We start from the raw sequence: 23,680 nt of genomic DNA, 5'->3' as shown, positions 1-23,680 counted from the left end.
CCAAACCTTCACCTCAACATTAACTCTATCACAAATCTTGAAACTCAAAATTATATCATCCATAAATAACATGCAATATACCACTTCACCTTGAGTAATACATTCTTTAAAAGATTATTTCCTGGTAAAGGTATTTTTAAATATTACATAGTTATCTGTTATTGTCCCACCGATTCATATTAGCACAAAAAAAATTGCATCTTTGCCTCTATTTTTTATTGATCTCTAATTTTTGCCTCTTTAAGATAAATAATTATTTTTTGTAAAGCATAAGTTATTATTTTACATTATAATATTTCACAAATTATTTTTCATGCCCTTAAAAAAACCTTATAATTTGCTAAGCATAAGTTTTATTTTTTAAAAAACAAAAATTAGAGACCAACCTATATTTAAAGGATAAATTTTTAAAAATCAACCAATTTAAAGGGCAAATCTTGCATTAATGGAGAAAATTATAGCCTAAGAAAAAAACCTTCCCTAAACAAAAATCCCTCCAGAAACCCCAAATCAAACTTGTCGGTCCTATAAAACCCCTACGTGTTTCTTCTTCGCAAGTCTCAAATTTTACACTTTTCGCCATGGATGAAGAAGAGATTGAGAAAGCAGTCGTAGCGTATTTGAAGAAGAAGGGTTTCAAGCAAACGGAGATTGCTTTTCAAGAAGAACAGCAACAGAATAAATCTTCAATCCACAACAGCAACTCAGCAAATTCTCAGATTGACCCTGACATCACTAAAAAAATCATTTCTTTCTCTGAGTAAGTTTCTTTTTTCTCCTCAATTTTATGTAATAGTTACTGTTTGGCTACGAGGATTGAGTTCTCAAATCAATTTACCTTATAAGATAAATGAATTCCAATGAAACGCGTTCAAGTAGAGAAGAATTTAATATAGAAGATTCATAGAACTGAACTAGTTTAGGATTGAGAGGTAACTTGGTTGTTGGAAGAAGAGCAGCAGCAACATAACAGAAGCAGCTCGTCTTCACTCTCCGATAGCATTTCTGCAAATGCCCAAATTGACCCTGAACTGCCCAAAAAAAATTTAAAATCTGTTCTCTGAGTAGGAAATGTAGCCACCGGAGCCATTCTAAAAAGGGAGAAATTAGCATTACTTGGTGAATTAGGTTCTTTTAGAATCAATTGTCTTCTTCTCCTGTATTTTCTGTAAATACTGAGTGTTTAGGTTCTAAATACCATATCCGTTCCTCTTCTGAAATGCCTAATTCTGCATTGCAAGGCAGCTATAGATCTGTGGAACATGTTCTTTTGTATACTCGGGTAAATTGGACAATGCCCAGAACCACTTTTGAGGTACTAACACGCTGGCAAGAAATTGGAAAGAGAGGATCAAAGGAGAATTGGTGGAAGAATATCCCTGTTTGCATCTGGTGGACATTATGGAAAGGAAGGAATGAGATATGTTTTGAAGGGAAGGGTAGCAGAACACAGAATATCAAGATGAGATGTCTTAGCCTTTTATATTTTTGGTGTTAGGAAGATTTAGTGGGGAAAGTAGATAGCTTGGTGGAGTTTATAGGCCGACTGTAAGTTTTTGAAAGTTTGTTTTTGGATTTTGAGTATGATGGCACCCCCTGGGGGTTTGTAAATCCCTCCTCATCAGTTTTCTGATGAGTTCTTTTGTGTGAATACAAGTTGCCTATTTCAAAATAAATAAATAGAGGGGATGTAGAGGAGGATTTATGTGCTTGCTCGAACTGTTTAGGATTGAGGCTTAGTTAGTTGTTTCAAGAAGGGCAGCAACAACGGTGGTGTGGTTGATAGGGGGAAATGTTTTCCGATTTTTTCATGTTTGAATGGTCAAATGTTTTGGAAAATATTTTCTTTAGGAAAACAAGTTCCTTAAAATAAGGAAAATGACTTTCCTAATGAAAGTAAGGAAAACAAGTTCTTTAAGTGATATAAGTGACATTCCAAGTTCATTGTCTCCTTTCCATCCAAAGGCCCCACCCCCCAACCCTCGACTGTCTCACCCCCATCCCACAAAAAGTGTCTTGCTAGATCACATATTAATGCTTTTGAGATTATATTTTTTTACTTACTTACCGAACACTAGAAAAAAAGTAAGAAACCCACTTGTTTTCCAAGAAAATATTTTCCTTCATACCAAACACATCCAATGTGTAGAAACATTTCTTCTTCAATCTCCAAGGATAATTCTGCAAATTACCCGATTGACCCTTACATTAAGGAAGAAATCCTCTTTTCTTTAAGTAAGCGACTTCTTTTCGTATTGTTTATGTAACACTGACTTTTTTGCTAGAGGGTTAAGCTCTAGAAAGCACATGCTTTACTTGTTTTGGAACCCTGACTTTTTTTGAGCAAATTATTTAGTATTGGAGCGAAATGGACCTTAGTAGAGTGAATGGATGTAGAGGACTCATGTAGCTTACCTTGAGTTGTTTATGAACAACGCTTAAAGGGTATTTGGGAAAGCTTAAAATCTAGCTAAACCATCTTTTAAGCACTTTTTATTTTGGTGGACACCAAAAAATCTTTTAAGCCCAAATAAGCCAAAAGTCATAAGTTGGGAAATTCCAAGTCTTCAACTTATGACTTTTCAACTGATCCAGGATTTCAAAAGGGTGGGTGCATTATAGCAGTGTTATCAAAGGCTCTCGCCTTAGTGCCTTAGACGAGAGGCGAGGCGAGGCTGTGTCGCCTTTCTCTTGCGAGGCAAGAGCTACGAAAAAGGCGATAAGGCAAAGCAAGAATAAAGGCATCAGCTTTTTTTTATTTAAAAAAAGAAGAAAAAGATGCAGCTTTTGAACTTAAAATGTAATTTTAGGTTTTTTTCTACTTAGCTCTTTTCAGTTGATTGCGTGTTGCTTCTTCTTCTTCTTCTTCTTCTTCTTTGATTCTAGCTCTTTTTGGTGACTTGGCTCTGGCTAATTTGTCCAGTTTTTTTTTTCATGTTCTAGTCTATTTATTTTTATTTTCTGCCCAATTGAATTTAGTTGTATACTCATTAAATTTTTTGCCTATAAACAGCAATAAGTTATTGCTATTAAATTTTTGGTTATTTATATATGTAATTAATATTTTAATTTTTTGATATTAATTGGCGCCTCACTTCAAAAAGGCGAGCGCCTTGCCTCAGTGAGATAGACCCTTGTCGCCTTACGCCTTCCGAAACACTGCACTAGAATGAAAAGGCGGATCTAAAATTTACAGTTGACAGATTTAACTTTTAGATTCTTTTAACTTTTAGATTCTTGTTAATAGATAGCTTACAATTCAATATGAATCCACCATAAAACTTGCAATATACATCTACACTTTTGTATGCAACAACAACAACATACCCATTGTAGTCCCATAAGTGGGGTTTGGGGAGGGTGGTGTGTACGTAGTCTTATCCCTACCTTGTGAAGATAGAGAGGTTGTTTCCGAACATTTTTGTATGATAATAGTAAAAAGAATATTGTAGGTTTGAAGGGTTAAACATCAGTTGACCTTTATGGGTATTTGGTAATTTAACTTTACACTTTGGAGTTTCCTACTTTTAAAATATTACAGATATAGATATATAGATAGCTTTTATGGCAAGATTTCCGTTTTCACACCGTCTGACACTATTTGGAAGTCTTGACAGCTGTGATAATGCATGCTTTCTGGTTATTTTCTTAGCATGCATCTTTGATATCATTCTGAATCTAAATTTTCATGCTTTTCAGATTTGAAACCGGTCCCCAACGATACCAAGAAGAATATAGCAAGCTTCGGTCATGGGCTTATAGTTCACTGGATTTGTATAAGGTTGGTCCCTTGATTTGTGCTAATAGTAACATGAGAGGTATTTTATGTAGTATAATGATGGATATCTCTCATGACATGTAATGCACTAGTAAAAGGCCTGCCACCAGTCATACCATAGGCAACAAACACAAATGGAAAGGAGAGGCTTTCTTTTTCTCTGTTTTTTAGCCCTTTCTAATCCTTAACATAATGTATTAGGGTGATCAAGTGAGCATCTTGACTTGTTAATACTTCGGCTGCTGTCTTTCTGGCAGTGACGAGGTCTTTGAAATTGAGTTCGCGTTTTTGTGATTCTCAACTCTAGTTTATTGACTTATGCTATAAATGTAGCAGTGAGTCAATTTAAGTTTAGCCTAAACATAATCATGACAAGTGTGCTGTCTTCATACAAGTTAGGTTGTGTGATTATACAAGTCAGATGAAAAAGTGACAAAAATGGTTCTGTATGTTTGGTAGGTTCAAAATGTTCCCTTAAATATACTCTTGAACAATTTTAGTCCTTTAAGTTCACCAAAAGCAAATACTTTTGGTTCCGTCAAATATTTAACTTTGTTGGTAAACTTAACAGGAACTGTGAATAAAAAAGGATTTAACATGAATTCACATTTAGAGTTACAATTTTTGCCATTTTTGCTAATTTTGGTTTATTTTTGGAGGATGGTGCAGCTTTTGAGGTGCAATTTCTGCCATCTTTTTTAATCTATTTTTTGGTATATGGTGCAATTTTTGGTGTTGCGGTTTTCAGGATTTGACAGGACTCTCTGGTGTTTTTGGTTGGATCATTATTTTTATTATTCCGATAAAGTCTAACCACCCGAGTTTGTTAAATATTTGTGAGAGACTAAGTGCTCACTTTTGGCAAACTTAGAAGACAAATTGTTCAGGAGTATGTTGAAGGGACCATTTGAACCTACACTCAAACATAAGGGACTATTTTTTCTCTCTCTCCAAGTTAGACACTTCCTTTTGACTTAATCTCTTTAGTCTTCAATATTTTGTGGTTTCCTGTAATAGCTGAAGCTACCTTCTATTTATTTTTGTCTATTTCTGTTTACCTTGTCTCAGTACACTCCCGGCTTGCCTCTCTCTCTTTCTATTGGAATTGATGGATGTCCATCTAGATTTGCTCCAATTCCAACATAATCTGATATAGATTGAAAAGAGGGAAGTTAAGCTAGCTGACGGATGGGGTTGGGAATTGGGATTCACCTCGCCCTTAAAGATCCGCCCCTTGTTTCCGACTCAGTCAGCATATTTAGTATCATCTCCTTCTGTTATTTAGCCATCTCTCTCCTTAAAATCCTTTCATGTACATGTAAGCTATTTCATATCCTAGAGAGTGCAGTTGTATCGTCTCTAAAGAAACGTAGGAGCTATTGGAGATAACATGAAACAATGTTAAATGCCGAGTGTTCTGTTTTCTTTTGGTCTTTTCTCTTCCTGCAGTGTTGTTACTGCTTAGAATACCTTTCGATTCGCAGAAATGATATTCAAACTTTGTTGTTTCCAACAGGTTGGCCATTGTATATATTGGGATTGTTAAGTCTTTTTCTTTTAGTATATGTATGGCTCATTTGAAATCATCTTATATTATGTTAATAATTGTTATCCTCTTTCATTTGTTAAATGAGAGCATTGCTATTATTGATTCATCTGAACATATATATATTTCAATCTTGCAGCACGAGTTGCTTCGTGTTTTGTATCCTGTATTTATTCATTGTTTCATGGAACTTGTCGCTAGAGGTCATATTCAAGAAGGTATACTTTATCCGTTATGTTTTGGTTGTATTTTGATCTTTGTGAGATAATTTTTAACACAGTTCTTTTATTGCCAGCACGAGCCTTTTTCAGTAGTTACCGCGAAGACCATGAGATGACACATTTGCGTGATCTTCAGAAGTTAGAAGGCGTTCTCTCACCATCCCATCTTGAGGTACATCACTATCCTAGAACCTGTATGGATGCCCTTTTCCATGTTTAAGTGTGTCATATGCTCACTAAGCATATTGTAAAATGCAGGAAATGGAATTTGCTCATTCTATACGGCTGAGCAAAGTGAACATTAAGATGTGTCAGGTATTCTCTTGATCCTTTTGCTTCTTCTGGTTGAATTTTTCTGCTAATATAGCATACACTAATGTCTCAGCTGTGAAAGCCAAGTGTGTCTGGGGTTGTTAGCAATTGGTGACAAATGCATATCGAGTTACAGAGGAGGAAAAGAAACTAATGTGATATTTCATTTTAGAGTGCATTATCTTTCATTTCCTGCTCTTGACCACTTTTAATTTTCTGTGGAACTTCAACTGTTTGACAAAAAAATCCACCTCTTTGCAAATCTTTTCTTTTGAGATGGTAAAGCGTGAAATTGGTACAGCTTGGTTTTAAAAAGAGATCATGGAATTAGTAACATTTGCTATCTTGTCGTTCTCCTTTAATTTTGAAACAGAACTCCTATTAATTAAGTTGATAACATAGCAAAAACTACTGGTTTGACATACTGAGAAATAAGAGGGAGGGGGGGGGGAGTGGCTAGTTCGTCATGTAGGTTTGTTGAAATTAACTACAATATTTTGTCTGTTATTCTCATGAGCATGTATCTTATCACCATGCACATTATAGGAACAATCATTAGTCTTATGGTTTGTCTAGTTTGGTGGATTTACGTGCAGTTTGATAACTTTTTTTTGGGCAATAGACATGTCTGGCAGCATTTGATTACTTTTTACCATGCACACCTTTAGAGCTTAACTGGATTAGCCTTTTGATTTGCTTTTTTACTCTGAAACAGTACTCCTATGACCTTTTGTTGCAATACTTGCACAAGACAGAATCTATTACAATGCTTGGGATCATCAATGAGCGCATTAATTTTCAAGGTGCAGTTCCCATTTTTGCAGTTGCGTTCAGCCTTTCGATTTTTAACTATGTTAAATTGACCATTATCATTTAGCGTAAACCTTTTGTGATCAAGTAAAGTATTTCATTAATAATAACAAGGCCGAGATGGCTGTATACAATAGATATACCCAAAAAGGAGAAACCTACAAAGTATGGTTCACTCCAAAAGACACCCAATCCTCTATACAAATAGGAACTACATGGGTGCACCTACAGAAAATAGGGAGCGGAGACTACTACTCAGTTGAGCAAGGCTCATGTCTGGTGCTTCAAAAGGCCCCCTATTTCTCTCTCCAAATGACCACATTAAAGCAAGAGGAGTAACATTCCAAGCCTTTTGCCTTCTTCTCCTGGCACCAATCTTCCAACTAAACATCAACTCCTTCATGGATCTTGGCATCACCCATGAAACACCGAACCATCTAAAGATATCCCACCATAACCTCGTTGCTAGATTGCAATGTAGCATAATATGATCCACGTCCTCACCTGCCTCCTTACAAAGGAAACACCAACTAATACAGACAACTTTCCGTTTACTAAGATTCTCTGCTGTCAAAATCACCCCTCTAGAAGCTAACGAAGTGAAGAAGCACCCCTTCTTTGGTATCCTAGGAATAGCATAAATATTTATTCCTCCATGAGGTGTTTAGGAAGGAGCAGTAACATCTTTCCATATATATTGTTATGATAGCTTTATCAAAAAATATAGACATAATACATAAATATGCCCTTTAACTTGGCCTCATTTCACATTTATGCCCTCCAACTTTGGGTGTGCACAAGTAGACACTTAAGCTTGTATAAAATTGAACAAGTAGACACACATTTCCTACGTGACACAATACACGTAGGACTCCACGTAGGACACAAAATTGCCATGTAGGACGAATGTGTCTATTTGTTCAAGTTTTGGATAGTTAAAGTGCCTACTTGTGCACTAGTAAACTTAGAGGTCATAGTTGCCAGCTGAAGCTAAGTTAAGGGTCATATTTATGTTTTATGCCAAAAATATATGTTGTTATGATAACCAAACCATTTGAGAAGGAATAAGAGATTAAAATTGTGAGAGAAGCTGAAGGCTTCCACATTTGACATGTCTTTTCCTTGACTGTTCTCCTGATAGAACAGATGCCCATCATTGCATCCACTGAAGAAAGACTGGAAAAGGGAAAGCATACCAATTCAAAATCAACTTCTTTCTGTCTGGTCATCAAAAAAAAAATCAACTTCTTTCTGTCAGATCATTGTTTGTTTTGTCCCTTCATGATTATTAACCATCTTTACCCTCTAGAGCCACAACACTTGACAAGAGGGAAACTGTCATGTTTATTACAAATAGTGGTGAATTTTACCATGATTACTTCCTCTTGATTCTTCCATATGTGCTCATCTTACTCTTTTTTCCCATGATTTGCCTCTAGCTTTTGTTTCTTGGTTCAAGGCTTGTTACTAACTCGAAGAAATTCCAATACTTTTTCCTTAGTAGCTAGAATTTGTCAAGTTACAGGGAGAAAAAGAAATGAGAATAGAAGTCTTTGATAAGGTATTGCAAATGTGGCTGTTTTTGTTGCTGAATTGTCATGATGTTGCGGGAGAACATGGTCACATAGGAGGTGCAACAAGTGGTGGTTTAACTAGCTGTAGTGACTATGTGCCTCTATTGGGTTCTGACAAAGGGAGGTTGCTAAAATTAAGGTCAAAGATTTATTGGAATGAAGAACAGTAATTAGAGTGAGTAGATGCAGAGGGTATTCTAGATTTTATTTATAAGCCTCGAGTTCTTTTCCTCTTTATCTCTTGCATTTGGACTCCATTTTTGCTTGTGCCAAGCAATGCCATAGTCACAAGATGCGGATGATATACTCAATTAACTTAGTGGTATGTTTGGTGCAAGGACCAAAGACACGCTCTTTTCCAGGTAGTCTGGCAATGTTCAGTTAAAAATTGTCCTAAATGCAACCCTATGAATAGTTAAGTGGCCCATGATCCCCCTGTGCCTTGCCCCTTAATCATTATATAACCATATGGTGTAATTTTAGAGTTATGTATTTATTAAATTAAGTACAATATGAAGCTAATTTGTATCAAATGACAGTTTCTCCTGGGCAGCCTGGCTCTATATCTGATGATGCGGAAGTTGTAACTCTTGTTGCAAGTGGCCATGATGCTAGTCTCATAAATCAGAGAGAAGTTCATTGGGGGGTACGCAAACAGTCATTACCAATAATTTTAATCTTTATGTTTTTGGATTGGATTGTGTTGTAAATATCAGCTTTTGACTATTTACCTGTCAATACTTTAAGCTATTTGATGAATATTCTTGTTTGTTGGCTAACCGACCATGAAACAATTAAATTGGCAAGCTGGAAGTCTTCCCATGCTAATGTATGGAAGAACGAATACCCAAAAAAAAAACAAGAAACAATATAGCTGATTCCTTTACCAGAACGTAGTGGAGGTTGGGTGCATTGAGTTGTTGAGAAAGAGGGGTAATGAGTGGTAGAGTAACAAAATGCTTTGGATCGCAAAACCTTTGAACTATGTTTTTCAAAGTATTGAGGATAAGATCACATGTGTTAATGATCTAAAATTCTTCTATTAAGATGTGTTTTAGGAAAAAGAAAAAGGCCCTATACAACATTACCAGTTTTAAAAAAAAAAGAAAGGAGAAGGGCCAAGAAATTGATAAAAATAATTAGAGATCATTTGTATTGGGTCTGGGTCTAGTTCACCACTATTATAAAACACTCTCTTGTTCTATGTTTTATAGCTATGGGTATGGTGAAGCGTACAATGAAGTGGGTAAAAGTTATGGGGGAGATCAGGGTTCAAGTTCCTGTAGAAACAAAGACGCTAGGTGTTTTTTTCTCGTCTACCTAAGTCTTGGTCGGCAGGCTTACTGTGTATATGCTGGTGGAAGGTAGTAGATACAGATTCACGCTCGTTGAATGAACAACCCATATTAAAAGGAAAAAAAAAAGAAGAAAATGAAGAATGTGGAGCTGCAAGTTATAGACAAGTGATAAGCTTACTCCTTCGCGTATAATTAATATTATCTAAGGAGAGTATATCACTATCAACTAGTTTTAGCCATTCTAGGTTCATGTTTTATAAATTTTAAGGATTGCTTGGGTTATGCTCTTGAAAAGGGTTAGCTTAAATGTGTTAGCATGTCTGCTATGTTACTTGGACTAAGCATTTTGGCCAAATGGCTATGTCGACATCACATTTCCTCAATGTGGGTGGAGTTCATGTTGGATCTGGTCAAATAAGATGGGTAATTAAGTGGGTGCAAACCTTGGAGACGAGAAAAAATACTAGGTGATTTCTTCCCATCTGTCCAAGCTTGGTACGAGATTTATCCAGTACCTATGTTGGTGGGAGAGAGCAAGTACCTAATGGAATATTCAAGGTGCACACAAGTTGGCCGAAACACTACCATTTTCAAGTTAAAAAAAGATGGATTATTTGACTTTCACATGGCGAATGAAAAGGTCAGAGAGATGAGAGCCAAAAGATAAAGAAAGTCGTGATGGATTTGCCCCTTCTTTCTCCTTAGTCTTCATCCTCTTTCCTTCTTTTTGTTTTGTTACTGAGAGTGGGGGAGAGAGTAATGCGTGGGTTTTCCAAAACTCTTTCGTTCATTATTTTCCTCTTCACTTTAGAGAGTGGGAGAGAGCAGAGTAGCTTTTGCTTCCTATAAGATGGGTATTTTTCGCATAACATTTAGTTCAAATATTAAATGGGCTGAATATTTAATACTACAAAAATATTGTAGCAAACCTAATGAGATCATAGTTGTAATATGACCTACCTTTCGTGGTGGAACAGGCCAATTTTACATTCTATTTGTGTGTGTATGTAGTGGACCAATACAAATAACAAAGCATATTAATGAATAAAAAACTGAGGTGAAATGATTACTTACATTTATATTAAGAATCCCCTTTACCTTTGTTTGATATTCTATTTGTATCCACATATCCTAGACAGAATTTAACGAGTCTGACACCCCCGACACATCATATTCCCCGATTTTTAGAAAAGTCTGTGTAATGTAGGTCCTCTGTGTTTAAAATTTTATTCGCAGGAGATGTGTTAAGTATTTAATTTGCAGATGCTTGAAGATTCTTTAGAAGAACGGTTAGAGAAGACAGGAGGTTCGGTTCCAGACTCGGAAAAGTTTGACGGAGATCTTAAGGAAGGAGAAGTGGAAGAAAACAAGGTGTTGAATTTCTTTCAGTTCATTTCCCACTTGATCATATTCATAAGTATTTCCCACTTAAATTATTATCTTATCTTTCTATTTCACTAGTGGTGTAAATTTTATTTGGTGTACATCCTTCCACATTTACTTTTGTTGAAAAAGTGACATCCTTCCACATTTATTGTTTTTATTTTACCTTTTTTCCCCAGAAGAAATCAGTTGAAGGTGGTAAACAAGGTGCACCTCTTAAAAAAGTAAAGAAGGACAAAGTTGGGGTTGCAACAGGGAAATCTTCTCGTACAGAGAGCAGCACGGTGACAACTGCACCACGTGTCAAACCAGAACTTGCTTTACCTGCTATGTATTCCTCAATCCTATTATCTTACTTACCAAAAGAAAAAGAGAGAGCCCTATTGTGTTTTTTCTCTCCTATCACATCCCTTTCCATACTTGGAAAATATACTCTTGTTGGAGATCATAATTTTATTTGAAATACGGTCATCATGATCCATTAGGAAACATTAAGTGAAACTGCTATACTAAGGAGTTGAATCAAAAAGGAATATTATGAAGGATGAGGAAAATATGATTGAGCTGCAATCCTTTCTGTGGTGTGTCATAGTACTCCTTCCCGTTTCAATTTGTTTGACCTACTTTCCTATTTAGTCCGCTTAAAAAAGAATGAACCTTTCCTTTTTTAGCAACTTTTAAATTTCAACTTTCCACGTGGCATGTTTAAGACCACAAGAATGAAGGGCATTTTGGTTCATTAGACAGATCTTTGATTTTAGACCACAAGAAGATTTAAAAATCTTCTTTACTTTCTTAAACTCCGTGCCAAGTCAAAACAGGTCACTCAAGTTGAAACGGGGGGAGTATATTTGTTTTGATAATTAAAATATCTTTAATCAAGTCATACTCATAGTATATTTCCTTATATGCATTCATATACTCTTCATATAACATGAAAAACATGGATGCCAGGGGGCAGATAAGTAGATGTTTTCTTGTACAATTGTACCAACTACATTATTTTTCATATCTCTGTGTGTGTGTTTGTGGGGGGAGCATGTTTCATGAAATGAAATATATATTACAAGATCTTTTGCTCTTGGTTCCTCCTTTTTTTTTCCTTCCAAAAATCCTACTCTGATTAAAGCTTTCACTTAGACTTGTCCTTGATTTGAAGTTGGTAAATTTGTGATGGTATTGATCTTAGACATATGCTCTTTCATATTTCTTGGATCGTGGATCATCTTAACTGAAAGAAAATATTTGTCACAGACCTGCAGAGGTAGAACTTTCAATTCTGGAAGATTTGAGGAACCGTGTACAGTTGAGTAATGCATCATTGCCCTCTGTCAGCTTCTATACATTTGTTAATACACATAATGGGTAAGTTTTCATGATCTTGAATCTTGTAAGTGTAGAATTTGTTTCCAGGAATATGTCCTAATCTTAGTGAGTTCATCTGTAAATGTCTATAGACTAAACTGTGCATCAATATCACATGATGGATCACTAGTGGCTGGTGGATTCTCAGACTCATCTCTGAAGGTGTTTGTAGCTTCTGAATAACGTTGAAATTTTGTTGTCACAAATTAAAGTATCTGTTGATCCTTGATCATCTTCTTATCTAAGTCCCCATTTTACAGGTCTGGGACATGGCAAAGCTTGGGCAAGAAACTGGTCCATGTAAGTCCAATATGATGGTCCTCAATTCCTTTTCAATGTATTGCTATTTCATGTTTCAAGATGTATATTAGTTGATAGAGGTTGAACAGGTCCCTAGTTATACTACTGCTAGTTACTGTTTATCTCGCCAAACAGACAGCAGAAAGTTTTTTTTTTGCTGCTTTTATTTCATTGATAAGTAGATAAAATTATATTTCACTGAGAGACTGCACTAGGGTTGTGAAGTTAGTTACATCAGAGATTTGCATAGCAGAAACATGAGTAGGTATGAAGGTTTCTTGACTGAACATATAGATGCAGCTTTACATTTCTGATGGAAGTTGTGAGAAATATAGGAGAAATATTATTCAATTGTGTAAAAACAATATTACACAAAAACCATTCCTATTTCTATTCCTATTCTAATTAGGATTGTGTACACCTATTCCTATTCTAACACTCCCCCTCAAGCTGGTGCATACAAATCATATCTACCTAGCTTGTTACAAATATAATTAATACGAGGACCGGTGAGGGACTTAGTGAAGATATCTGCAAGTTGATCACTTGACTTCACAAACTTTGTAACAATATCTCCTGAGAGTATCTTTTCTCTGACAAAGTGACAATCAATCTCAATGTGCTTAGTCCTCTCATGTAATACTGGATTTAATGTGATATGAGGGGCCGCTTGATCATCACACACAAGTTGCATATGACCGGTTTCTCCAAATTTTAGTTCTCTCAACAACTGTTTGATCCAAACTAGCTCACAAGTTGCTACAACCATTGCTCGATATTCTACTCCACACTAGATCGAGCAACCACACTCTGTTTCTTACTTTTCCATGACACCAAATTACCTCTACTAAAACACAATATCCGGATGTAGAACGTCTATCAGAGGGTGATCCTGCCCAATCAGCATTTTTATATCCGGTGATATGCTCATGGTCGTGATCCTCGAAGAGTAGTCCTTTATTGGGAGCTGACTTTATATATTGCAAAATACGAATAACTGCATCCCAATAACTATCACAAGGAGAAGTCATAAACTGACTTACAACACTCACAGAAAAAGAGATGTCAGGTCTAGTCATTGTGAGATAATTCAACTTTCCAACCAGCCGTCTATACCTTCCAGGATTACTGAGTGGCTCCCCCTGTCCTGGAAAGAGTTTAACATTCGGATCCATAGGAGTGTCAATAGGTCTACATCCGGTCATTCCTGTCTCCTAAAGAATGTCTAAGGCATCCTTGCGTTGAGAAATAACAATACCTGATCTAGACTGAGCAACCTCAATACCTAGAAAATACTTCAATCTGCCGAGGTCTTTAGTCTGGAAATGCTAAAAAAATGTTGTTTCAAATTAGTGATACCATCTTGATCATTACCGGTGATAACGATATTATCTATGTAAACAACTAAATAAATACACAGATTTGGTTCAGAATGTCGATAAAAGACAAAGTGATCATCTCCCCAACGAGTCATGCCAATCTACGAGTAATGTGCCGAACCCTGCTCCTAATGCAGACTTGCCTTCTCCTGGCCAATCGATTGCACTTCAAAAAGGTATACGATCCACTCAAAATGCCAAAATGCCAACCCATATTATACTTTCTTGAGTTATCATCGTCTATCCTCACCACATTATGCCTTTGTATCATTTTTGTCCTCTATTTCCATTCCTAAGACTACAAGTGAAGCACTATCGCATTTTGGATAGAGGTAGGCTATGATTGATGAGATGTCTGTTTTACATACGAATGGTACTTGGGAGCTTATTTCCCTTCCTGTAGGTAAATTAACTGTTGGTTGTTGTTGGGTTTATGCGGTCAAAATTGGTCAAGACGGTTAGGTAGATTGACTGAAGGCTCGCCTTGTTTTCAAAGGGTATATTCAGATATTTGGGCTAGATTATATTGACACTTTCTCTTCTGATGCTAAAATAACATATGTCCGTCTTTTTCTATCTATGGTTGTCGTCCGTCATTGGCCTCTTCATCAGTTGGACATTAAGAATGCTTTTTTGCATGGTGATATTGAGGAGAAAGTCTATATGGAACAACCACCTGGTTTTGTTGCTCAGGGGAGTCTAGTACCCTTGTATGTCGATTGCGTAGGTCACTCTATGGTCTGAAACAGTCTCCTCGAGCCTGGTTTGAAAAGTTCAGCACAGGAATTTCAGCAGTTTGGATGGATAGACTCAGATGTCCCAAATGTTTGTGAATTAGGTCTGGAGGATCTGTAACGGAGCATGTTGTGAAGGAATTTGAAGAGGCAAGATTGTAAAGGCCTTGTGATTCATGTCCTGTGCCAATCGTCTGTCCCGCATGAGAAAAAAATCATCAAAAAAGAATATGCCACAATGTAAGGCACGCGTCAAATGACTAACGATTAAAAGGAAAGTCAGGGACATAAAGAACAGAGTCTAGAGTGACAGAAGATAAGCGTTTGGCTTTGCCAACCCCTTTTGGTTTTGTTTGGATCCCATTAGCTAAAGTAATAGCTGGAAGAGATTGTGAATAAACAGTATCAGACAAAAGTGATTTATTTCCAGAGATATGATCAAAAGTGCCTGCGTCCATGACCCATATCTAAGAGTACCAGATTGTGAAACACAAGCAAAAGATTACCCTCAACGGAAACATTAGGTTGTGCAACCGAAGCTACTTGTGGTGACGTTTGCTTACTTGCTCGATACCGGAGGAACTCATTATATTTTGTATGAGCAATATGAGCATTATTGGATGAGTGATTAGGCTGAGCCACCGATACTACTTGTGGAGATTCTGCTAACTTGTACGATTTCGAAGGAACTCATTATATTCCTTTAGAGCAATAGGATCATAACTGGGTGGTGGACCATGCAAAATATAACAGATGTCATGAGTGTGCCCAAGTTTATGACAATGACTACACTTGGATCGAGGTTTTCCAAAATGCCCTCTTTCTCGTCGATTCTCCATAGATTGATATATTCGTTTTTCTATGGTTTGAGATGCAAGAACAGAGGAGTCAATGGTGGGTAATAAGGTTACTTTGTGACTGGGAGGCGTGGCAAGACGAAGTAGACAAGAGAATAATTCATCAATTATAGGAACTACAGGACTAGCTAAAATCTGATCATGCATTGAATCATGGTCAGTAGGAAGACCAACAAGTGTAAGAGCTAGAAACAACGTCTACCTGTGCTCTTGTTGGTTTTCCACATTTGTAGTAACTGACATCAACGTTTCAAATTCCGCCATGACTGCTTGTACCTATCCCAAGTAAGTAGACATATTGGAATTTTGTTTCTTTTAAGTTGGTCATTCGAGATGTCACATCATAAAATCGAGATATGTCATTAGTGTATAAAGCACGAGCCTTTCCCCAAACTGAATAACATGTCTAGGATGGGCGAAACAAGGGCATCAACTTGGAATCAATAGATCATCATGAGAGACTACATAGTTGAGCATCAACCTTCACCCATTGTGCTTTGGCTTTTGCATCTTCCTCACTAGCCTTTGTCTTTTCATCTACCACATAAACATTATTGGTTAAGTCATCTTGGACACCTTGACCCTTACACCATAGCTCAACCGAGGAAGCCCAAGCTAAATAGTTTGAGCTTTCCATTAATGGTTCCGGAGTAATCATAGGGCTTGAACTTCCTATATTTTTGGAGCTAAAAATTGTTCCCGAAAGACATTATGAAAACAAAAAGAAAATATATAGAAATTTAGAATTTGGAAAATATATAGGAATCTGGAATCTGGTCGGAATCAAAATATAAATATATGGTCATCCTCGGGATGCAGAGACGACCTCACTGAAAAAAAACCAAAAATGTCGTCGGAAACTGCCACACGCGTCGGAAACTGACGGGGTTTTCTTTCTTGTAAGTTTCTCACCAATGCTCTGATACCATGTGAGAAATATAGGAGAAAAATATTATTGAATTGTGTAAGAACAATATTACACAAAAACCCTATTTATAGACACTATAAAACAATCCTTTTCCAAGTAGGAGTGTAGGACACTATAAACTATTCCTATTTCTATTCCTATTCTAAATAGGATTGTGTACACTTATTCCTATTCTAACAGAAGTCTTTCTTGAACTCCTTCCATTTTTCAATAAGGTAAATAATTTTAATCAAAAAATCTCCTGTATACAAGCAGTATACCAAAAATAATCTATATCAGAATATGATTCTAACAAACATTATCCTATCGTTCTTTTTTTTTTTGAGAAAGTAACATTTGTATTAGAAAAACTTGGTACAAAGGTTGTGCTGGTAACCATGTGCAGCTTCCAAAATTGGAAATCCTTTCACTTATCACAAGGAATCTATCATGTCTGATATCGGATTCTACATCATTTACATAATTCTCTTTGCACCAAAAACATAAACAACACAAAACAGTTCATCTCTATCATTTGAACGGGGCTATTGCTGCCTCCAAAACATCTAGCATTCCTTTCCTTCCAAGCTGTCCACCAATTACAAGCTGGAATGAGATTCCACTACTTCTTTTGCCTGACGTTATCTCCCTGATTGTGCCAGCATCTTAGTAAATCAGCTGTAGTTCTTGGCGTTGTCCATTCCAGTCCAACTATACTTGGGAAGAGTTGCTACAATTGAGCAGTTACACCACAATGTAAGAACAAGTGGCTGTTTGACTCTGACTCTGCACAGCATAAGTAACATCTGGTGCTCAACTGGAATTCTCTCTTCTTAAAATTTTCTCGAGTTAGACAGGCCTATAAGAACTTCACAAGTTCACCAAAAAGAATCAAGGCATGAAAAGCTATTCCCTAAGTCTACATACTCGTTTTCTATCTCTTGATAAGTTTTGAACCCCTCCTATAATGTTGAAGTGATCAATAATTGAGAATTGTGTTACATATCTTGTTATGAGGCTCATCGTGTATGCTAGGGCTAAGATACTCCTAGGGAAAAGGCAAAGGTTTTGAATTCAAATGTAACATGAGGCTACAACACTTAGAGTTTTCTAAAAAGGCCTGCATATCCACTGTGGCTCAGGGCCGATCATAATCCTCTATTATGTGATAATTCTGTCGAATAAGATACAAGATGTGCATGTGACTTGGAAAAATTTCCATATGGTGCTATATTTTGTGTTCTTTATTGATTATTTTTTATTTCTTATTAATTTTTGACTTCTTATTATAGCCTTTTATATAGTTGAACTTGTGCTAAGCTGTTTATTCTCTTGCATTGTCAATAACATTCATAATGTTGCATGTGATATATTAGGTCGAGGATAGTTTTGCTATAAGAATTTGATTCCACCTTTTTCTTGTCCTAAATGCAAAGCTGTATTTTTTTTTTGTGATCTCTCACTACAATCCTTCGGTAAAATCTAGTAATATAGTAAACCCGGCATATTTTGTTTCAAAATCCAAGATTAATGTCCTTTATTTTTCATGTGAAATTTTATCTTTCACCATTGTAGCATAACAATTATGTTTAAAGCAAACTACTCTTGAGTCTTGAGATGCTGGATTTGATAGGTCATATTCTACCTTGCAGAAAGGAAATAAGACAAATATCTCATAGTTCCCTACACACGCCTTTGGAGTCAGCTGATATGTTATTCTCTAAGACATATCAGCGGTCAAGATTGATTCTTAAAATGATCTCCACTAAAATAAGAAACTATTATCTTCCAGCCCCAGGGATTGGGTCTATTGGTAAGAGCACATCATGTAATGTTCAAGTTAGAGGCACGTCATGAGTTTGAACCCAACCACTTCAAAAAACATGGTTTTTAAGTAGAGAATGTGAAAGGTGGACAATTTGGAAAGAGAAAACAGAAGGAGTTTTGAGAATGTGCAGAACCAGCTTACAGAAGATCAAAATGAATTGCTTAGCTCTTTTTTATTTTTGGTGTAAACAAGATATATTAACTAGGACAGAAGACATCTTTGATGTGCTAGATTGTTTATAGGCAGTAGTTTAGATTAATGCTGTATTTCTTTGTAAGTTGTAACACTTTTGAAGGGGAACTACACTTCTGTTGTAGTACACTTGTGGATATATAGACTAAGGTTACCAGTTTCCAAAAAAAAATGTGAGGGGCGATTCCAATATCCACCGAGTTTCGGACTGTGCATAGGCTAGCCCTCGGTGATTTCTTGGTTATCAATTCTTTTTTAAAAAAGCTACCATCTCCATACTAATTGCTTATTGAGGATGAATTTGAGCAATTATTGAAGCAACTAATTTTGAATAATTTTTCCTTCAAAAATAATATCTACATATTTTGAAACTAAATGAAAGGTTATTGCTTCGAGGGTGTAGTTGTTGTTCTTGTTATAGAAACTTTAGGGAAGTTACAAATTTCTCCGTTTTTCATTCATATCTATAAAAATATGTGAAAAGTCTTAACCAGGGATCAGTTTGTTTGACTCGCTAGAAGCAAAAGAAGGCTACTAATTTCAGGCCAGGGTAGGCATAGACAGTCTGATGTCTTAGAGTATTGCTGTAAACAATCAACATCTTGCGAAGCATGTCATTGTTAATGTGTGTCCCCCTCTCTCTCTCACACAAAAAAAAACGCGCGGAAGAGAAAAAAGAATGGTTGATGAACAGTGCTAGAACCAGCTTTTTTGCAGGGGGGAACCGATTCACCTTCACGTGAGCATGTGCTTGGCTCAAGTGGTGGAAGAAGATGTTATACATTACTTCAGGGCCATTCAGGGCCTGTTTATTCTGCATCCTTTAGTCCATATGGGGATTTTCTTCTGTCTTCATCATCAGATTCAACAAGTATGATATCATATGACTTTGATTGCTATTAGCTTTACATTAGTTCTTATCATTTGGATTATGATAATTGCTGCAGTTCTATATGCTCACTCACTAACCATGTGACCTTTTTGGCTAATTATTTCTATTGCAGTTCGCTTATGGAGCACAAGGTTAAATGCTAATCTTGTTTGCTACAAAGGCCACAATTACCCAGTATGGGATGTTCAGGTAAGTTGCTAGTTTGTCATTTATTTTGTTTAATGATTCCTGTTTTGGATGTAAATGTGGTTAATATATTTGCAATCTCTTTTAAGTAACTCACCTAATTGGTTGTCAAATGGAAAACTGCCCAAGTTAATGGATTTTTTGTGCATTGTTTATGTATCATGGTAGGGTTCTTAGATGTTATGTGCCACTCTTTATACCATGTTTGCCAAATGGATACTTAATATTGTTTTTACTTGGTGACTGCTAACTGGGAATCAACCCCCCCCCCCCCCACCACACACACACACAAAAAAAAAAAACGGAGGAGGAAACAAATTTACATATTTGTCTTACTTCATATGTCAGAACTAACTTGTCCTTTTTATATCGTGGGGCTTATGAGAACTACTAACTGGCATGGCAAGTTATTAGTTCGTCATTGAAGATAAATTTGGTGCTTGCTCATGGTAAACTGTAGATAAGAGTTGTCACAATGGGAAAATATATGTTTGGTTTTCACTTCACATCTTGAGTGCAGTTTAGTCCAGCTGGACATTATTTTGCCAGTTCTTCACATGACCGCACTGCAAGGATCTGGTCTGTGGACAGGATACAGCCTCTGAGAATAATGGCCGGACACTTATCAGATGTAGATGTGAGTATCTATTTTTGCCCTACGCCACGGGAACTATTTATTTGATCTGATCTATGTAGGCATCTTTATCAATCTGTGGTTGGTATAGTCAATCTTAGTTACTTGACCCACTTTTCATTTTTGTCCTCTATAATCACTTGGCTACTGTTATAAAGTGACATTTTTCCCCATGTTCAAAAAAATAAAATGGCAAAGTCTTCCATGTGCTCAAATATCCAGACTAATACTCCCTCCCATAGCAATTTATATGACATCCTTGCCATTTTGTGATGCCCCAAAATGTTAGCCACCACCGATACTTTAACAAATTACAGAATTCAAGTTCATTTAAGTATTCTAATTTTTGAACTTTTTGTGATGTTTTCAGGTGTACACTAACCTTTCGACTATCAATTTAGTTCTTTTCTTAAACTACTGCTAATACATTTGATAAGTTAAAATAACATCTTAAAGACCATTCCGGTCAAACACGTCATATAAAACGAGACAGATGGAGTAAAATGTTTCATTTAGCTTTGATTTGTATCTTCTCAACAACAATCCACACTTCATCAACTGTTATTTTGAATGTAACTATTTCTTTTGGCTTTAATTTAATATCTTTTCACCAACAATCCACACTTCATGTGAATTGTTAATTTAGTGCGTCTCTAACTCCAATATGATAATCCATCCAATCTCTATTTCTAAAATCTCTGCACTAATTTGAATCAGTTAAAATGGAATGGAATAGTTAACTGTTACCATGAACATGGAGTAGCTTGATAATTATGATTATTTATAAATCAGCGAACAGCTATGTTGCTTGGACTCTTCAAAAATACCGATGGTTGTGTGTCGGATCCTCTCAAAGTAGTAAATTTTTGGAGGATCCAACACGATTGCGGCCACATTTTTGGAGAGTCTGAGCACATAGGGAAGTGTATCTCTTTTTTTTAACTTGGATCAATTGGGGAAGGTCAGTTTGTACCCATGTCCCATGTATGTGAAGGGAAACTTATTTTGTGGCGACTAATTTTGGCAAGAAAAGTTGAGTTCTATACGGTATCATCAGAGGTGCATAGACAATAGACATTAGTAATATTTTAATTTTGATTTTTAAATAAATTACTAATACAACAACAACATACCCAATGTAATCCCACATTAATTTCTAATATTTAATGTATTTAATTAATTCCAAACAAGTCATCATGCTTTACTAAATCACTCTGAAACTCTTTTCCAGTGGCGGAACCAGGATTTTTAATATGGGGGTTCAAAATCTAAAAAAGTAGACACACGAACTAGTCGAAGGGGGTTCGACATTTACTATTTATACATAAAAAAACATTTTAACCATGTATAAATAGTATAATTTTTCGCCGAAGGGGGTTCGGATGAACCCCCTGGATACATGCTGGGTCCGCTCCTGCTCTTTTCCACTTCTCCCTTGGTGGCCGCCGCCATTGTTATACTAGAAAAAAGATTGATAGTTGAATATTTTATCTGGACAGATGGGCACTAATAAAATGCACTTACCATAACCATATCAGGGTATTTTTTGAATTTGGATTTAAAAATACAGTTAGTTGAATGATAACATTCAAAGTTTCTAGCATAATGAATTTCACAAGCAATCATTAAAATGATCCAAGTATAATAAATAGTTATAGAACTGTTCAGTTGCTCTGCAATGTTGGCATGGAAGCATTTTCAATTACTTGCTTAGATTTCTTCTAATTTCCTTTCAATTGACATAAATTTTGGAGCATGTTAAATTCCTCGTGTAGTGTGTGCAATGGCATGCAAATTGCAATTACATTGCTACTGGATCAAGTGACAAAACTGTACGCTTGTGGGACGTCCGGAGCGGCGACTGTGTCAGAATTTTCATTGGTCATAGGAGTATGATCCTATCATTGGCAATGTCTCCTGATGGTCGATATATGGCATCTGGTGATGAAGATGGAACAGTCATGATGTGGGATCTCTCAAGTGGACGTTGTATTACTCCTTTGGTCAGTCATTCCTCCTGTGTGTGGTCACTTGCTTTTAGGTAGGGAAAGAAATGAACTTGACCTTTAGTTTGTGTATGCTCAGAGATGCACTTAAGTATGAAGTTCATTGAAGATAGATTATATTTCAAGCTTATTTGTATTATTTCAGTGGTGAAGGTTCACTTCTTGCATCTGGCTCTGCTGATTGCACTGTAAAATTATGGGATGTAACCACAAGCACCAAAGCGCCACTAAAAGAAGAAAAGTAAGTATTACTGAAGCAGACATACTGTGGCATTTATTTTCTCTTAGATTGCTAATACCATCTCTCTTTCTCTCTCTCTCTCTCTATGGAACAGCAAATCTGGAAGTAACAACAGACTCCGGTCATTGAAGACCCTGCCTACCAAAGCTACTCCCGTCTATGCTTTGCGTGTAAGTATTGTTATCCTTGCTTCTTTCTGTGGTTTTATTATTTGATCCTCTAAAAGTCGCATGTTATACTTTGTGAGCAGTTTTCACGAAGAAATCTTCTATTTGCCGCTGGAGCTTTCTCGAAAAGTGCATGAATCCCTTTCTTTAAAGTCTCTTGACGTGAGATTACATCATAGTTCCCTTGCAAAATTTGGTACAATCATCAATGGCAAGTTTTCCTTCTCAGACCTTGGTTTTGTTAGAGGAGCAACTCATGCTGGTGATACCTGCATCTCACATACAATTTTGCATCACATGGTGTAATTCGGAATGTGGGGGTCTTCTATTTTCTATGGTGGATGAACTTCGGATATGTAAATTGCTTATTTTGTATGTCCTTAAAATGCTAATGGTCCTGTACCCCTTGTATCATTGCTTATCCCAGAGGTTTCTTGGAAACCTGGGAAGAACGGCCGTGCAATTATCAGTGATCATAGTTACCCATTTCTAAAGCTATTTTTTGGAAGTAGAATGTCTCAAGCATTTGTGGTCTTGTGTATGTCCACCATGGTTGTTTACAGACCCTTTCTCTGTTTCTACTTTGTGGATTATATATGAATTTTAGCTGCACTAGAAAGTGACTAGCAAGCATTAAAGTTCGAAATCATCTGTTTCCAGGGGGGTTTAATCAACTTTACTAGTTGCTTCAGAGACTTTTATCTGTTTTTCATTTAATCATATTACTTTCTAATTGGGTCAAGGATTAATGAATTTATTTTGAAAAATAGTAGTACTAGTTATAAGCTTTAATCAAGTGAATAAAGTTGATAAGAAATATATATATGTAAATCTCATAGTTGTTTCTTTGATATATGATTTTTTTTTTTAATAAATGAGCTTTAAGGTGTATAGTTCGTTAGCCTATTACATATAAATAAAATTTTCATGACAAAGTATTTAAAATTAATGCATGGAATCTCTATCATGCATTATGGAGGCCATAAATATTATTCTCTTGCTTCGAGTTGAACAATTAACAAAAAAGCATCCCCCTCTCCTTGACCTCATTGCTCCTAACACATGTTGAA

The 23,680-nt window shown here is 36.2% G+C and overlaps 1 protein-coding gene across 2 annotated transcripts; it reads left to right on the top strand.

The window, feature by feature from the left end:
• Positions 1-442: 442 nt before the first annotated feature.
• Positions 443-23,256, top strand: LOC129901458 (transcription initiation factor TFIID subunit 5). 2 transcript variants are annotated; one of them, XM_055976643.1, is made up of 19 exons: positions 443-760; positions 3,700-3,781; positions 5,464-5,542; positions 5,620-5,717; positions 5,804-5,860; positions 6,573-6,660; positions 8,781-8,887; positions 10,803-10,910; positions 11,105-11,253; positions 12,177-12,287; positions 12,380-12,449; positions 12,548-12,587; positions 19,191-19,355; positions 19,489-19,565; positions 20,083-20,199; positions 21,972-22,237; positions 22,348-22,443; positions 22,538-22,613; positions 22,694-23,256. In XM_055976643.1, the coding sequence occupies exons 1-19, from the start codon at positions 582-584 to the stop codon at positions 22,745-22,747; spliced, it is 2,019 nt and encodes a 672-aa protein (XP_055832618.1). In that variant the 5' UTR covers positions 443-581; the 3' UTR covers positions 22,748-23,256. The 2 variants fall into 2 exon arrangements, with proteins under 2 accessions (XP_055832618.1, XP_055832617.1); XM_055976642.1 differs by having other exon boundaries at positions 444-760; positions 11,102-11,253.
• Positions 23,257-23,680: the final 424 nt, after the last annotated feature.

Source organism: Solanum dulcamara, chromosome 8 (assembly GCF_947179165.1).
Source record: "Solanum dulcamara chromosome 8, daSolDulc1.2, whole genome shotgun sequence".
Lineage (NCBI taxonomy): Eukaryota > Viridiplantae > Streptophyta > Magnoliopsida > Solanales > Solanaceae > Solanum > Solanum dulcamara.
The sequence above is the reverse complement of the archived record's forward strand: the minus strand, read 5'-3'. Positions and strand labels throughout refer to the sequence as shown.

What these genes read in the sequence shown, in the direction of transcription:
- LOC129901458 (XM_055976642.1), top strand. Translation starts at nt 582, where the DNA reads ATGGATGAAGAAGAGATTGAGAAAGCAGTCGTAGCGTATTTGAAGAAG. An exon ending in GTTCACTGGATTTGTATAAG is followed by an intron (nt 3,782 to 5,463) that starts GTTGGTCCCTTG and finishes TCAATCTTGCAG; the next exon opens with CACGAGTTGCTTCGTGTTTT. An exon ending in CTCCCGTCTATGCTTTGCGT is followed by an intron (nt 22,614 to 22,693) that starts GTAAGTATTGTT and finishes CTTTGTGAGCAG; the next exon opens with TTTTCACGAAGAAATCTTCT.